The sequence below is a fragment of the Danio rerio genome, chromosome 18, assembly GCF_049306965.1.
Source record: "Danio rerio strain Tuebingen ecotype United States chromosome 18, GRCz12tu, whole genome shotgun sequence".
NCBI classification, from domain to species: Eukaryota; Metazoa; Chordata; class Actinopteri; order Cypriniformes; family Danionidae; genus Danio; species Danio rerio.
Window position 1 is genome coordinate 48,937,221 of NC_133193.1, and position 17,846 is coordinate 48,955,066.

The 17,846-nt window shown below is 36.4% G+C and overlaps 2 protein-coding genes across 10 annotated transcripts in view; both read left to right on the forward strand.

Annotated features, from left to right (window-relative positions):
• Nucleotides 1–10,770, forward strand: part of dvl3b (dishevelled segment polarity protein 3b) — a 59,420-nt gene extending 48,650 nt beyond the window's left edge. Inside the window, exons 9-15 of one of the 2 annotated variants that reach the window (XM_001920207.9) lie at nt 494–570; nt 677–744; nt 1,997–2,146; nt 4,742–4,873; nt 6,399–6,566; nt 6,705–6,920; nt 9,513–10,770. In XM_001920207.9, coding sequence (XP_001920242.3) covers nt 494–570; nt 677–744; nt 1,997–2,146; nt 4,742–4,873; nt 6,399–6,566; nt 6,705–6,920; nt 9,513–9,889 — 1,188 coding nt within the window. In that variant the 3' untranslated portion in view covers nt 9,890–10,770. The remainder of the gene's footprint in view (nt 1–493; nt 571–676; nt 745–1,996; nt 2,147–4,741; nt 4,874–6,398; nt 6,567–6,704; nt 6,921–9,512) is intronic. The other variant, XM_068214968.2, reaches the window with a different exon arrangement.
• A 6,098-nt stretch (nt 10,771–16,868) lies between these two features.
• Nucleotides 16,869–17,846, forward strand: part of ap2m1b (adaptor related protein complex 2 subunit mu 1b) — a 29,728-nt gene continuing 28,750 nt past the window's right edge. For 7 of the 8 annotated variants that reach the window (XR_012393632.1, XR_012393631.1, XM_073928999.1 and 4 more), the window contains exon 1: nt 16,869–17,041. The gene's annotated coding sequence lies outside the window, so the exon portion shown is untranslated. 8 annotated transcript variants of the gene reach the window in all.

Sequence of the window (17,846 nt, forward strand, 5' to 3'; positions counted from 1 at the left end):
CTGAATAAAGCACATGAGGTATACCTGAGGTGATCATTGTCAGTTTATCCTGTTGTTCAGCTGTGAGAAATAGATGCCGTTTCTAATATATCAATTCGAGGTGTTGGTTAGGACAAAAACTTCTTTTAATATGGAAAGTATTCCTTCTATCACGTGCCATTGCTTTTACTTAAAACGCAACTTAAATCAGCCTTTAGGCTCGATAGCTCTTGTTGATATCTGGCAACCTGCGTTTGCGTGTTTTGAACCAGGGGTGCAATACCTAGTTCAACCACTGGGTGTCAAACTTGCATACTGCATCTTTAAAATAAAATAAACCAAAAAAGTATTCTAGTCAAACCAAAATAATTAAGAAAAAATTCATAGAAAATACTGTAAAATAATACTTAAACAGGACTTTGGAAATATTTGAAATAAGATACAAATATGCTAAAAGGGCTAATAATGTCGCTTTTAGCTGTACTGATTTTTTGCTGACTGTTTTTTGCTATAGGTGAATGACATCAACTTTGAGAACATGAGTAATGATGATGCAGTGAGGGTCCTGCGAGAGATTGTCCATAAACCTGGGTAAGAGTTTGTGGTTCTCTGTTTTGTGGTTATGTATTATGGTTATGCAAATACATTTAAATCAGCACTGATGTTCATCACGATTGCTCCGCATGTTCATTTGTAGACCGATTACACTGACCGTAGCCAAATGCTGGGATCCAAACCCTCGTAGCTGTTTCACTCTTCCACGAAGTAAGTGATACAGAGATATGAAGGTATGATATGGGGATGTAAAATATTTCACATCTACAATAATATAGTTATTTTTGTTTTAACCTTGTGTAAGCTGAAATGATCAAGTATGTCGCTTACTTTGCACAAGATAAACAAATAATCTCTGTTTTTTGGGCTTTTATTGAATCAAAGCACAACATTTGTGTCTTGAAGCTCTGCACACTGTATTAATTCATTCACAAATGAATCTACTATTGAGTGAATCATTTGAATCCGTGATTTAATGAATCGCTCGTCAAGACTGGGACTTGCTGGCTGTTTTAATGCCATATTTATTTTCATGTTAAACAAAAACTAGCCAGTTTTTTATAATTATTTTAAATATAATTATCTAAAAAAAATCCATTATTATTCATTATCATTTCTCACATCATAAAGTTAGTTAGTTAGTTAGTTAGTTAGTTAGTTAGTTAGTTAGTTTATTAGTTAGGTTATTTATATAGCACATTTTTTACAACACAACGTTGCCCAAAGTGCTGAACACAATCAATACTAAAAATAAAATCTACATCACATACATAACAATTAAAACATAAGGCAAACCCCTCAACATTAAAAAGGCTTGAATACTAAGGAACAAAGATGGCGTTTCAAACGCTTTTTAAAAACAGATAGGGGTTGGAACATGTCTAATGTGGGGTGGATGCAAGTTCCAGAGTTTTGGGGCGACAACAGCAAATGCTTGATCCCCACTTCCCTTACACCGGGACCTTGGTATAGAAAGAATAAATTCATCAGAAGACCTCAGTGACCTACCTAAAGACAATATACAGTGAAAATGTGCACAGTATTTACTATTATAATTTTCTCAAAGTCTTATTTCATTTAGTCTTTCGAATTGGCTACAACACAAACCACTGTTGTCCAATGACGTGCCTATTTAACCTAATTAAGTCTTTAAATTGCACTTTAAAAATTAATACGATTAATGGAATGTATTAAATTTAATATTATGTACTGTAATCATGACAAAGACAATAAGAATTAGTCAATAAAAACTATTATGTTCAAAAAATGTGTTGACAAAATCCCTCCGTTAAACAACACTTGGGAAAAATTAATATTTCACACGATGGCTACAGATTTTGAATTAAACTGCATATTAATAAGATTTATTTCTTATCGCCCACCCCTAACATGAACTGTTGTTTTAAACCATCTCATTTGTTACCATCTACAGTGATCATTCATTCCCCCCGTATCTGTTCAGGTGAGCCGATCCGTCCCATAGACCCTGCAGCCTGGGTGTCCCACACGGCGGCGATGACGGGGGCGTACCCAGTGTACGGTATGAGCCCTTCCATGAGCACAATCACCTCCACCAGCTCCTCCATCACAAGCTCCATTCCAGAGACTGAGCGTAAGTGTTTCCCATAATCCACCTCTGTCCTGCTGTCTGTCGCCAGAGGACCACTTCATCTGCCAGTCCACCGCTTACTGTGTTTCAATTGTAGCCTTTAACAACTGACCAATGAAAAATAAATATCTGTGAACAAAATACATGAAATGTCTAATGAAAACCGGCCATTTTATATGAGCATCGACTACAACTGTGGAAAATAAGCACACTTTGTAAGCTTGATCAAGAGAGGTTATTATAGAAGTAGTATATACAGTGGGTACAGAACGTATTTAAACCCCTTTAAATGTTTAACTCTTTGTTATATTGCAACCATTTGCTAAAACCATTTAAGTTAATTGTTTTTCCTCATTAATGTACACACAGCACTTCGTATTGACAGGGAAACACAGAATTGTTGACATTTTTGCAGATTTAATAAAAAGAAAAGTATGACCTCAGTATTCAGACCCTTTGCTCAGTATTTAGTAGAAGCACTATTTTGACTTAATACAGTCATGAGTCTTTTGGGGAAAGATGCAACAAGGATTTGGGGATCCTCTGCCATTCCTCCTTGCAGATGCTCTCCAGTTATGTCTGGTTGGATGGTAAACATTGGTAGACAGCCATTTCTAGGTCACTCTAGAGATGCTCAATTGGGTTTAAGTCAGGGCTCTGGCTGGGCCATTCAAGAACAGTCGAGTTGTTGTGAAGACACTCTTATTTTAGCTTTGTGCTTAGGGTCATTGTCTTGTTGGAAGGTAAACATTTGGTGCAGTCTGAGGTCATGAGCACTCTGGAGAAGATTTTCATCCAGGATATCCCTGTACTTTGCCGCAATGGCTGCAATATAGCAAAGAGTGAAAGATTTAGGAGGGTGTGAATACTTTCCGTATCAAGGGTGTAACGGATCACGGTTGATCCGTGATTTGTATGGATCACAACCCATGGTTTGGAACACACGTGACCCGTGGATTAATATGTTTACTTGTAGATTAGTCCTAAAGTTGTACCCATCGTTGTGTCATTCAAATCACATGTATGAAAGCATTAAGGATTTTCTTTAAAATATAATGATGATGAAAGAAGTTGCGGTGGGTTATTCGGGATGTGGTGGGTTTCATTAAAGGTGTTTTCTGTCACTACTTGTTTAGCCTGCATTAATGCATCTAGTGTAAGCTGCACAATTAATCATTTAAAGAGCGGGATCTCGACACCCACGCAACATAAATTATACATGATGCTGATTTGCATATGTTTATTAATCCTTCAAATTGCTGTAATCAAATCTGAAAACACAAAAATCAACAAAGAGATTCAGTTGTTAGCCTTTTGAGTTAGTCATGAAGTTATGAACAGTTAAATAACTCAGCCGTACTGGGAGAATAGTTTAGATAAAACCACTAATGTTTATGGTAAAGATTACAATCGCCATCATACGCTCAAAAATAGAAGTTGTAGCAGAAATGACATTATTTAACACATAGGTGACGACAACCAGCCATCAAAAATATGCCACTAAATAATTCCTCAAAAATAATACATCTAGCAATGAAACATGAAGTTTTATGAGTGAAGAACTGAATCATTTACTGAAAATGAGACTAAAAATAAATAAGGCTGTACAAATTATGTTAGATTTCTACATTTAGCATTATCAGTACCAATAGTAGTAACTTGTCACAGTACTTAATATATTTTAGAATTTAATTTTATTCAAATGATTATTTCTTCATTTATTTTTTAATCAAATTACAGATCCTAAATTCTGTTTGTTAAACCAATGGTGTTCTGCAGTGCTGTTTTCGTAATGAATAGAAAGCAAATTACATTTGTCTACTCCCCTTTTTGGCTGATCTGAAAAATGATCCGATCCATGACTAAAAAACTACACTGATCCGAACCCGTGAGATTTGTGATCCAATACACCACTTTTCCGTACTCACTGTAGTGTTTGAAGTGGATCAGAAAAGTTTGTCAAAATTGTCAAAAACGGGTATTGTTCAATAGTTTCACTGCAAAAGTAACTTTTATAAGGGATTTAAACACAGTTGTGTGGAAACATTGTGTGAATATAACCAGCCTCTAATGATAAATACGGTGAAATTATATTTTTTATAATCACGCTTGATAAAAAAATAATCTGCAGAAACACTTTTGATTGACAATCTCGCTTTGTACGTGTCACCAGAGTGGAAAAGCCCCACCCATTAGTGATGATCTCTTCCTCAATAGCATAGACAGCCCTGAGTGAGAAGCAGCCGTCTGCCATTGGAGTTTTGAACCTGCCGCTATGGTGGCAGTGGTTCTTAATTTCAGTCCTCTGGCTCCCCAGTCCTGCCCATTTTGTATGTCTTTCTTTCTTAACAAACCTGATTCAGATCATCAGCTCATTAACAGAGATCCATGAACTGATCTTTGTGTCAAATAAGAGAGACAAACAAAATGTGGAGAGTGGACCAGAATTAAGAACCACTATGCTATGGTGACATACAAGCATCCATAGGATTAGTTGATAATGGCTACAACACCATGATGTTCTCACAGAGCACTTCTCTGTAATTCGCCCTCATCTGTAGACTTCTGTGCCCCTTCTCACTGTGTGTTTCTCTGCAGGGTTCGAGGATTTCCATCTGTCTATCCATAGTGACATGGCAGCAGTAGCCAAAGCGATGGCATCGCCAGAGTCGGGCCTGGAGGTGCGGGACAGAATGTGGCTGAAGATCACCATCCCCAACGCCTTCATAGGTAAATCTACACCCCCACTGCACTCCTAGAATGTAAGAAACTAATCTACACTGTAGAACAGGTGCTTCACACAGATTCCAGAAAACACGAGTAATGTGACCAGGGATTTGATTCATCAGTTACTAAGGGTAAAAAATTATGAAGTATTTTAACTATAGGTGAGCATAAATAAATTTTTTTAATCTAGATTAATCTCACTGTAATCTCGAACGGCTCATTTGAATTCTGACAAAGGCATTCAGAATATGTGTGCTACCCAAATAAGTCTATGAGAATGGGTTTCTCAAGCCAGGTGGCGCATTACACAAGGGGCTTATCTCCTGGTTTGCAAAAAATATTCACAAACTGCTTGAGAAACTGTTCTACTCTGATAATTGGTGATGAAAATAAATGATGTTCAATAAGATTTACTTGTGTTTACTAACTGTTTATTCAGTTAAACATGAATTTTGAACTGTAGGCCTCTGAACTGTAGCTCCAAACAGCGACTTTTGATCACCTAAATCCTTAAATATTATCCCGCTTGCTTTTTGAGAGCTGTCAAGCAATGTGATTAGTCATTGTCTTCACTCACTCAACAGAAAGGGCTGCAATTGGCTTTAGAAACGAAAGCGCTGTTCACCAATGAGTGACGCGGGAGAAACAGCCGCGGTTACAGTCTATATGCGCATAATACACGGTTATCACAGGTAATCCATAATAGACACAGTGGAGAAAACTTGCACCTCAGGCACGCTCATGTCTGGATTCACAAGTTTCGCTTTAACAGCCAAGAGGAGAGGAAAAATTACGTCACAAACAAGCCAGTGGCTCAAATGTCCAAAGTGAGAGGGAAAGAGAGAGAGAGAGAGGGAGAGAGAGGCAGAGATGGAGTTTTACAGCATTTCTCCCTAGTAGTGAAATAGCGGCTCGTCTGCTGTGCCTTCTTCAGTGTCAATGAAAGACTTTCCAGCAAACTCAAAGCAGTTGAATTGTGCATAATTATCTACCTTTTTAGTAGGAGCGTTTTATTTAGTTGCCCTCGCCTCCTTCACCATAGTATTCAACTGCGACATCGCGCATAGGAGATAAATGACGTCATTACGTAATAAACGGTTATGATTATTACTGAACCGATATCGAATTGTTTGTGTCTGCATCGCGGTGCACCGAAGAAACAATTACTTTTGACACCTAAGAAATAATGAGTCAAAATAAAGTGAGTTTTTCCTTAAAACAAGCTAAATAACCTGCCAATGGTATAACCAAAATTGTCTAGTTTTCGCTTTGAAATAAGTTAATTTTCTCAGATTATTTTATTTTTTTTAAAGGAAAAACTCACCTAATTTTGACTTGTTAGTTCTGAAAACAAGACAATAGTTTTTGCTTATCCAAAAATGCTGCTTGATTTAAGAATTTCTAGATATTTGGACTAGAAACAAGATGAAAACTCATTTTTACAGTGTAGGTAATGTGATGAAATTTGACTGTGTATATTCTCCTGGAACAACAGTCTAATATTGAATATTTATCTGATATGAATCAGGTTCGGATGTGGTGGATTGGCTGTATCATCGCGTTGAGGGTTTCACTGACCGGCGGGAGGCTCGCAAATACGCCAGTAACCTGTTGAAAGCCGGCTACATCCGCCACACCGTCAACAAGATCACCTTCTCTGAGCAGTGCTATTACATCTTTGGAGACGTCTGTGGCAGTGAGTTCCTCTTCAGCTGTTCTCCCCACTCTCTCACACTGAAGCATGCTTTATTTTAGGGCTATATATAATAACGTGCAGCCCTACTTTATTCTTTGGTTTAGAGTAAACTCTGTTTCCCTCTTGTTTGTGCCTTAGATATGGCGAGTCTCACCCTGCATGATCATGACGGTTCTAGTGGAGCGTCTGACCAGGACACTCTTGCTCCGTTGCCCCATCCTGGAGTGGCTCCCTGGCCACTCGCTTTCCCTTATCAGTATCCGATTCCTCACCCATACAATCCCCATCCAGTGCACGAGCCCGGCTACAGCTTCACTGCAGGCGGAGGCAGCGTCGGCAGCCCACACAGCGAAGGTGAGACCGTGACCCGCTGTCCAAATTGTTAGATACAGGAAGGAAAGCACAGCCCTGTTTACACCTGCTGTTTTAATCCATCTGTTTTGTCCACTTTCCTTATTTGTTTGTTTGTTTGTTTATTTAATTATGAAATGTATTTATTTATTTATTAAATAATGTATTTATTTATTTATTTATTAAAATTATTTATTTATTCAATTAATTAGTTTTTTAATTAAATAATTTATTTATTCAATTATTAATTGAATTCAATGATTAATTATTACTGTTGTAATAATAGCACAGAACTGTTGTTTAAATAAATAAATGAATAAACAAATAAATATATATATATATATATATATATATATATATATATATATATATATATATATATATACATACATGTGTGTGTGTGTATATATATATATATATATATATATATATATATATATATATATATATATATATATATATATATATATATTATTTTTTTTATTTTATTTTTTTTTTAAGGGTGTAACGATACGTATATTAGTATTGAACCGTTCGGTACGAGACTTTCGGTTCGGTACACATTACAAATCGAACGATTAAATTCAGACTAACATCTAAAAAGTTAGTAAGTAAGTAAATAAGTACAAAATATAATGTTTTCAGTGCAGCAACGCTCAACAGGCAACATGCTGCTTTCCCCGCTGTGATGTTAAACAGCAGAACATCGCTTTTGAACTCAGAATATCACTTTATTAAAGCTTGCACTCATTAGCTATCTTGCTGCTTTCTGTGTCAGCCTACTCGTGCTGGCTCCGCCCCCGTTGCCCCAGCAACCCTGGACCCCGACACAAAACAGCCAATCTCAATAACCTGTTCACACATCACCACGCCCGCCCACCTCCAAACACTACTCCAGTCAGGCACGCGCTACACCAGCTTGCAAAATGGCTAGTAACATTAATGTAATCCCAGACATCACAAGTCTCCCTGAATTTTTATATGAGACTCCCAGATGCCTGCAAACGAATGATATCATTCCCCCCCTACCCCCGGGTCCTTAAATACATCTCACAACCCAGCTCTTCAGGTACGTTGGGCACAGCTCACCCCTGCCACTCAGGTACATCGCACTCACACCCCTCCACCGCTCTTCAGATACGTCGTGCACCATCACCAAGACAGTGGTGGAAAACAACATCTGCTAGGACAGTAAGCTATTTTAGCGGTAATATTTTGACTATCCGTGATGTCAGTGTAAATGAGTTGATATGTTTTAAAATTCAAAAACCAAAATCAAAAAGCGGCTGCGTTTCTAAAGTGAAAATCCAATGACCAAAAGATACACTGACTTATTTGAGCATATCAACTCATTTACACTGACATCACGCGATCAGTAACTGGAACAGCATTCAGACAGGCAATTCCTACAGATTCCAGCAGGGCAAAACAAATCACCGAGGTGATCGGCACATTTATAGTTGTGCATATGAGAGGTCTTAGTCAGTAGTGGAAATTTCGGGTTTTAAGAAAATGTTAAATGTAATAGAGCCCCGTTACATTATTCCTCCGTAAGCCCATTTCAGTCTGATAATTCCTGCTTACCGATCCACTGAAATGGCAGGTGACAGTCAAATCAAGCAGATCTGTGCTGTCTGAAGAAAAAGTGGACACTCATTTTTCTGAAAATACAAAAATACTTAAAAATTGATTGAAACTGAGCTCCATATAAAAACTAAATTGTTCTTTTCTTTTTATTTGTTTAACTGCTACAATATTATAATAATTTTTAGTCACACTTTACAATAAGGTTCATTAGTTAATGTTACTTAATGCATTTACTAACATGAACAAACAATGAACAATACATTTACTACAGTATTTGTTCCTGTTAACGTTAGTTAATGAAAATACAGTAGTTCATTGTTAGTTCATGTTAACTCACGGTGCATTAACTAATGTTAACAGGCACAAGTTTGGATGTTAATAATGCATTAGTAAATGTTCAATTATGAGTAATAAATGCTGTACAAGTGTTGTTCATGATTAGTTAATGTTAGTAACTAATGAACCTTATTGTAAAGTGTTACCTAATTTTTTTATAAGCAGCTTTTTAGTTTTGAGTGTAAAGAGGGATTTGTTTTATTTGCTGCTAAGCAGAAACCCCAGAAGCATAGCTCTATCACTGTTTAAAAGAAAAAATAAACAAGATCATACTTGTTAGTTTTAATATATTAGATATCAAATATAATATATTAGAAATCCTCTGGCTTTTTTCTTTTTTTGCTGTATTGAAAACATACCGAACCGTGATTTTTGTGAACTGTTACACCCCTAATATATATATATATATATATATATATATATATATATATATATATATATATATATATATATATATATATATATATTTATATATATACATATCACGACAAACTTAATTTTGACTCATTATTTCTGAAAACAAGACAATATGTTTTTACTTTTCTACAAAATGCTTCTTGATTTAAGAATTTTTTAGGTATTTGGACTAGAAACAAGACGAAAACTCAAAATAAGATGAGCAGTTTTTGCAGTGTATACCTCATGAGAAATCGGACTTTCTTCCACTCACAGGCAGTCGAAGCAGCGGCTCTAATCGCAGCGGTACCAAAAACGACACCAACGCAGCGCCAGCAGCACCTGAGTCCGGAGGCCGATCGGGGAGCGGCAGCGAGTCCGACAGAAGAGAGAAAGCTCCCAGCGAGTGCTCAGCAGCACCACCCAGCGAACACAGCGTGCGCAGCTCACACACCATCCGCAGCATCCACTCGCACACTTCCAACATGGTGTGTGGAGCCGCAGGACTCCCTCCACAACCACCCGTGGCTGCAGCTCCCGGATCTCCCCCAGAGCAGGACCTGTCCTCGGTGCCTCCCGAACTCACGGCCTCGCGACAATCCTTCCGCATGGCCATGGGAAACCCTAGTGAGTTCTTCGTGGACGTCATGTGACTCGGTTTATATGTGAAATCAAGAACGACAGGGAGGACAATGAGATTGGTGTCCCTCCTGATGTCCCTCCTGTGTCCTGTGGCTTGCACTTTCTTCAGTGAAGAAGACTGGAAGTGATCACGTATCCCATCATGCCCTTAGAGACTCGTGGTCTCTGGTAAAGGTGACTCTGGGATGCGGGGACGAAGGCAACACTTGCTGGGTTTTGTGTACTTTTTATGTACTTTACCTGCATTTTTTAAAGTATTTTTATCCTCTGACTGGTTTATTAAAGGGATAGTTCACGCCAAAATGACATGTACTGAATGCAAAAGAAGATATTTTGAAGAAAGCTGAAAGCACATTGACATCCATAGTAGAAAAACAAATACAAGAGAAGCCAATGAATACCAGAAGGGTTTTGCACAAAAGTAAGAAAAGGGATTAAGCTGGGATTTTGAGGCTATCCTGGCTGAATTTAGCCTTGATTGCATGAAAGCAGGCTAAATTAAGCTTAATTCAGTTAATATGGAGATTACCTCTTTGCAGCTAGCCTGCTCCAGAGCAGGCTTACAACCAGGCTAAGATTGATTCTAGTGATTTATATGTTATTTTAGTTGTAAATGCTTCAAGAAATAATGTGTTTTAAAGTCACTCCATGCTCTTGACTTTTTAGATATATTTTCCAACTATTAGAATTAAAAATAAGTATGTTTAATTTTATTAGCAATCATTTTACATATAATCATAGATATCCATTTCAGATTTAAATATAAATAATAAATAAATGATTAGAGAAAAAAAATACATAGTTAAAGTCAGAATTATTAGCCCCCTGTTTATTTTGTCCCCAATTTCTGTTTAACAGAGAGATTTCTTTAACACGTTTCTAAACATAATAGTTTTAATAACTCATTTCTAATAACTGATTTATTTTATCTTTGTCATAATGACAGTAAATAATATTTGACTAGATATTTTTCAAGACACTTCTATACAGCTTAAAGTGACATTTAAAGGCTTAACTAGGTTAATTAGGCAGGTTAGGGTAATTTGGCAAGTCATAGTATAATGATGGTTTGTTCTGTAGACTATCAAAAAATATATATAGCCTAAAGGGGTTAATCATTTTGACCCAAAAATGGTTTTTAAAAAATAAAAAAATGTTTTTTTTTAACAAATAAGACTTTCTCCAGAAGAAAAAAAATATAATCAGACATACTGTGAACATTTCCTTGCTCTGTTAAACATCATTTGGGAAAATTCAAAGTGGGGGCTAATAATTCTGACTTTAACTGTATACAGTGCTCAGCATAAATGAGTACAGCCCCTGAATATTTTATCCATTTCTTAATGATAGACAATAATTTTTGGTGTATTTGAACAAGTTTATTTAACAGTTATATTCTTTAAAGTAAGACTTTGTTCACCTAACATCCTTAGGTTTAGAAAGATAATACATTTCAATTCAAACAAGATATTACAGAAAACTAAAATTAGAAACTAGAATATATATATATATATATATATATATATATATATATATATATATATATATATATATATATATAAATACATACATTGTACATATGTATTTATGTATGTATTTATATATATATTTATGTATGTATTTATATATATATATATATATATATATATATATATATATATATTATGTGTGTGTGTGTGTATATATATATATATATATATATATATATATATATATATATATATATATATATATATATATATATATATATGTATATATATATATTTATGTATATATAATAAAAAAAAATTTTGGATGATAAACATCATAAATTAGATTAAATAGACTCAATTAAAAAGCGATATATAAGTGATCATTTAGATAAAGATTCAATAAACTTGATAAAATAAAATAAACAGAGACAATAGATCTGCAATATTGGGTTTTTGTAATAATTCATTAAATTCACAATATAATCATTAGTAGCATGAATGTCCACTGGTCACATTTAAGACAAAGTGAACGATTTAATTTGTTAATACGAATCCTCATATGTTTCTGTTCTCTGAATGAAAGTAATGGAAGTTCCCTGATTGGTGGACGAGATAGGCGTTTTTCAACTCGCAGCGGGTTTTATCCATTCTTGCATCATTGATTCATGCATCATCAATACTGTGGTCTGTCAAATGTCATGAATGTGCTCTTATCCTGGCTATCAACATCAGGCTTGACATAGCGACTCAGTCTCATCCTGGATCAGCAAACGTGCAACGGACTAAGCCAGGAGGACCCGATTAAACTAGGTCAAGCCACGCCTTTTCTCTTATCCTGGCTTTCTTGATTCCACTTTAGTGCAATACCCCTCTGTTTTCAACATTATTCAAAATATCTTCTTTTGTGTTCAGATGAGGAGTGAAACTCTTAAAGGTTTTGAACAAGTGATGAGTGAGTAAATGATGGATTTCCAGTTTTTGGGTGAACTACCCGTTTAACCTCGAGCTGTTTTTCAAACAAAGGTTAACTAAAATAAGTGAGAAAAGCATGAGATGTGGAAAGAAAGAGAGGTATTCCTCAACTTCTAAATAAGCTTTTGTTTTTTTAAAGGATGAACAAATAATTTTTAATGATTTAAAAACAAAAGAAAGACAAACTCTATCAGAAGATAGGATGTTTGACAATTATTTTCTATTTATGACTTTTGATTTTCTGCTAATACTTGTGGAGAGTGAGAGAGAGTGTCAAAAAGAGAGAGAGAGTTTAAGTTTACAGACAGGACTTTTGAAGTCTCCCTTAGTTTTCGGGTTCAAATTAATGCACTTTTGTTTTGGTTATTGTAAATTGATGAATTGTGGACACATAGACGAGGGACATTTATTAGTTGATTAAAGCGGTGTTTCCCACCCCTTTTCCTGAAGGAACACCAACAGTACACATTTTCAACCTCTTCCTAATTAAACACACCTGAATAAACCCATTAGAACATTATAAGAGACTCCAAAACCTCAAATAAATAGGTTCAGATAACGGAGACATCCAAAATATGTACTGTTGGTGTGCCTCTAGCAAAAGGATTAGGGAACACTGCATTAAAGCACTGTTTCCCAACCCTGTTCCTGAAGGAACACCAACAGTACACATTTTCAGCCTCTCCCTAATCAAATACACCTGAATCAACCCATAAGAACATAAGATACTCCAAAACCTGAAGTTAATAGGTCAAATAAGGGAGACATCTAAAATATGTACTGTTGGTGTGCCTCCAGGAACAGGGTTGGGAAACACTGGATTAAAGGCACACTCCACTTTTTGTTTTGGGAAACAGGCTAATTTTACAACCCCCCTTGAGTTAGAAAATTGAGTTTTACCAATTTTGAATCCATTTAGCCGATCTTTGGGTCTGGTTGAAGCACGTTTAGCTTAGCTTAGCATAAATCATTGAATCGGATTAGACCATTAGCATCTCGCTCAAAATTGACCAAAAAGTTTTGATAATTTTTGTTTTCTATTTAAACTTGAGATTTCTGCAGTTTTATCATGTACTAAGAACAACAGAAAATGGAAAGTTGCTATTTTCTAGGCTGATATGTCTAGGAACTATAGTTTCTTTCTGGCGTAATAATCACAAAATGTTGCTGCTGTATCATGACTGCAGCAGTGCAATAATATTACGCAGTGCCTGAAAATAGTTCTGAATCCTCTTTTACCTATGTCTCAACAGTTTCAAGATTTTCTGGTGCTGCGTAATATTATTCCTAGAACTGCCTAGGGCTGCACAATGTTGGACAAACCTGCCATATTTTGTTTGGTTGCGATTGATATTGTGATATGAATATAATTTCACCAGATGATTTGAATAGCTCTATTTGGAAAGATGTCATTCTTTTAGATTGATTACTATGATGAACATCTGTACATCTGCATAAAATATAATAAATTTATAAGCATATAACCACAACAGAGCAAAAATAAAAGTTCAATAAACGTTTTTTTCTGGGGAGTCAAACAGTGTTCCAGTACAGAAATTGAACAATCAAATGTAAATAAAATAACTTGGTCATTATTGCATTAATAATTAGAAAATAAACAACATTTAATAATATCTTTTAATCTTTAATAAATAATCTAATATTGTGGATCCACACATTGCGATATTGATGCTCAAACGATATATTGTTTAGCTCTTCTTCCAAGCCATGTTGACCTACATAAATAGCAACTTTTCATTTTTTATTCAACTTTTTATGTCGTTCTTAGTACTCAGAACAAACATCCATACAAGACAAGCACTCAATAAAGAAAATACTACACAAAAGTATATTTTATATAAATTCAATAAACAACAATTTGGCTCCTACATGACGTAATAACAGAAAATTATCGGAACTCTGGGTCATTTTTGAGTGAGATGCTAATGGTCTAATCCGATTCAATGATGTATGCTAAGCTAAGCTAAAAGTGTTCCTGTCAAACACAGTGATCGACTGAATGAATAATAAAAAAAAAGTCTCGTTTAACTCTGGGCTAGTTTCAAAATGAGCCAAAAAAGTGGAGTTTCCTTTTATATCAGGGGTGTCCAAACTCGGTCCTGGAGGGCCGATGTCCTGCAGATTTTAGCTCCAACTTGCCTCAACACACCTGCAAGGATGTTTTTACAAAGCCTTGTAAGAGCTTGATTAGCTAGCCCAGGTGTGTCTGATTGGGGTTGGAACTAAACTTTGCAGGACACCGGTCCTCCAGGACCGAGTTTAGACATGCCTGCTTTATATTAAGTCAATTATGATTTGATGTTGATTTAAAAAACCTAAATTGGGAGGTATTACTATGTACTATCATTGGTCCTAATACTCAGCATGCATTGAATATGTACTGTATCGACATGCTAATTTCTTCAATAATATCAGCTGATGATGCACTATAATATGATCACGTGACCACTCTCTCACTCTCCCTCAAACAACACAGTACTTAAATATGTTGGTGTTTGTCATGCATAACAATCAGCACTCAGCTTTATTGTTTTTCTGCAAACCTCCCACTATTTTTCTCAGATGCATTTATCACATTTCAATTATCCGATAGTATTAAATGGTTCAATTTAATACTCGCTGTACACTGTTTTATGACAAAACAAAGCAAATTGTTTTATTTATAAATATAGTTTATTGCCTAAACACGGAGTGGATGTCTGTTTTGTTGTTGTTTATGAAAGTATATGCTGACATTATGTTAAAACAACTGATTATAATTTCCTAAACTACTAACCACAGAGTTATGGGATCAAAATACCAATCTCTAAACTTTTTTTTAATATTTTAAATGAGGAAAATAATCATGCGTTATTGATGTGACCAAAAAAGTAAGCGAGTTTACAGTATACAACATACTTTGTGGAAATTCTGTGAATTAAACTGCACAACCCAAAAGAAAAAAAATGATAGTCAAAAGGATAAGAGTTGATTGGTTTGATTTTTTTATTTATTTATTTTTTTTGCATTTATAAGGAAAAAGCTTGATTATTTATGTGAGATGTGAAATTGGCACTTGTGTGACTTTGATAAATCAAACATAATTGTCTGAATGCATTGACCGAGACATTTTTGAATATTTTACAGTATTGTAAAATACAGTTACCGGCCACTTTATTAGGTACACCTGTCCAACTGCTGGTTGACGCAAATTTCTAATCAGCCAATCACATGGCAGCAACTCAATGCATTTAGGCATGTAGACATGGTAAAGACGATCTGCTGCAGTTCAAACTGAGCATCAGAATGGGGAAGAAAGGTGATTTAAGTGACTTTGACATGGGTGACTTTGGCATGGTTGATTGTGCCAGACGGGCTGGTCTGAGTATTTCAGAAACTGCTGATCTACTGGGATTTTCACGCACAACTATCTCTAGGGTTTACAGAGAATGGTCTGAAAAAGAGAAAATATCCAGTGAGCGGAAGTTCTGTGGGCGCAAATGCCTTGTTGATAACAAATATCAGATGATAATGGCCAGAATGGTTCGAGCTGACAAACGCAACAGTAACTCAAATAAGCACTCGTTACAACCGTGGACTGTAGAACAGCATCTCTGAATGCACAATACGGCCAACCTTGAAGCGGATGGGCTACAGCAGCAGAAGACCACACCGGGTGCCACTCCTGTCAGCTAAGAACAGGAAACTGAGGCTACAATTCACACAGGCTCACCAAAATTGGACAATAGAAGATTGGAAAAACGTTGCCTGGTCTGATGAGTCTCCATTTCTGCTGCGACATTCGTATAGTAGGGTCAGAATTTAGTGTCAACAACATGAAAGCATAGATTCATCCTGCATTGAGTCAATGGTTCAGGCTGGTGGTGGTGATGTAATGGTGTGGGGATGTTTTCTTGGCACACTTTTGGCCCATTAGTACCAATTGAACACCATGTCAACGTCACAGCCTACCTAAGTATTGTTGCTGACTGTGTTCGTCCCTTTATGACATGACCACAGTGTACCCATCTTCTGATGGCTACTTCCAGCTGGATAACGTGCCATGTCATAAAGCGAAAACCATCTCCGACTAATTTCTTGAACATGACAATGAGTTCACTGTACTCAAATGGCCTCCACAGTCACCAGTTCTCAATCCAATAGAGAACCTATGGGATGTGGTGGAACGGGAGATTGAACTGTGTGATTCTATCATCTCAATATGGACCGAAATCTCTGAGGAATATTATTACCAGTACCATTTTGAATGTTAACCACAAAGGATTAAGGCAGTTTTGAAGGAAAGGGGGGTCCCCGGTACTAGTAAGGAGTACCTAATGAAGTGGTCGGTGAGTGCACAAGCCTACACACACACACAAAAAAAAACTAGAAAGTAAAAACTTTATTTCATGGAAAGGTTGACATTTGTATGGAATGGCTCAAATACAGAAATAGTTGAAATCTAGAAATAGTATAAAGCCCAAACGTGCGAATATAAAACCAAGTTTACCTCAGTGTAAAAGCACACGCGTGTCAGCTGACTGTCGGCTGCACAGGGAGGGAGCAGCGGGCGACATCTTGGATTCATGAGTGAGCGGTGACCGCAGCCTGGAACATCAAATCCGGTCAATAACACCGAGCTTCGGTCAGAACCGAGCACATCTGTGTCCGCCAAGCCGGTTTTGGTCGGGAGGGACATCCAGAGACAAACACGGAGGGGTGAGTTGGGTGAATTCACCGGCCGGGTCTGTCGTGACACCGCCGAGCTGAGCTAGTTAGTTAGCTTAACCAGCTAACCAGCAGGACGCGGGCGTTTTACATTAACGTTAGATTCGCTTATGGAAATATGTCGAATGATGACATGTATATGTGGTATTAGGGAACGGTTATCTGAAGAAAACGCCGTTTAAACGTATTAAATCGTGATGTCTGTGTTTTTGAATGGGAGACCTTTACATAACGTTACCTCTACAGCTCGCGATTTCTGGCTAATATTTTGACGTTTTAATAATAAACCCAGCCTTTTTCTGTTAGAATTATGCAGAAAGCTTACTGTGAACGGTATATATTGGTGTTTATTAGAGTTTTCTGTCATTTTTGAGTCGAGACAGACAGTCGCAGTGCGCTGGTCTCCATCCGCAGACATGATTGATGCTGCAGAGAATTGTACATTTATTAAAAATCATCACTGGAAATAATGGAAACATCATAAATTCCCGGTTAGCTCCGTAACTGCTATATGATTTTTCCTTTTTTTCCCCCTCCATCAGCAGCCATTATGGATGTTGTAGGGCTAAGGAATGACATCATCATCAAAATATTCATTATGTTCTTATGATATTTAGAATTACTCATAAAACTGTAACCTTTGTGGTGTCACAATGCTTACTCCTAATGTTGTTTTGTCGAGTAATCTTGTGTTGACAGGCTATGTGGTCTGTCTGTGTGTTAATATTAATTTTACACAATGCAGAGGTTTACCCATGCATATTATCCTTGGTCATTTTGGTTTAGACTTGCTTCA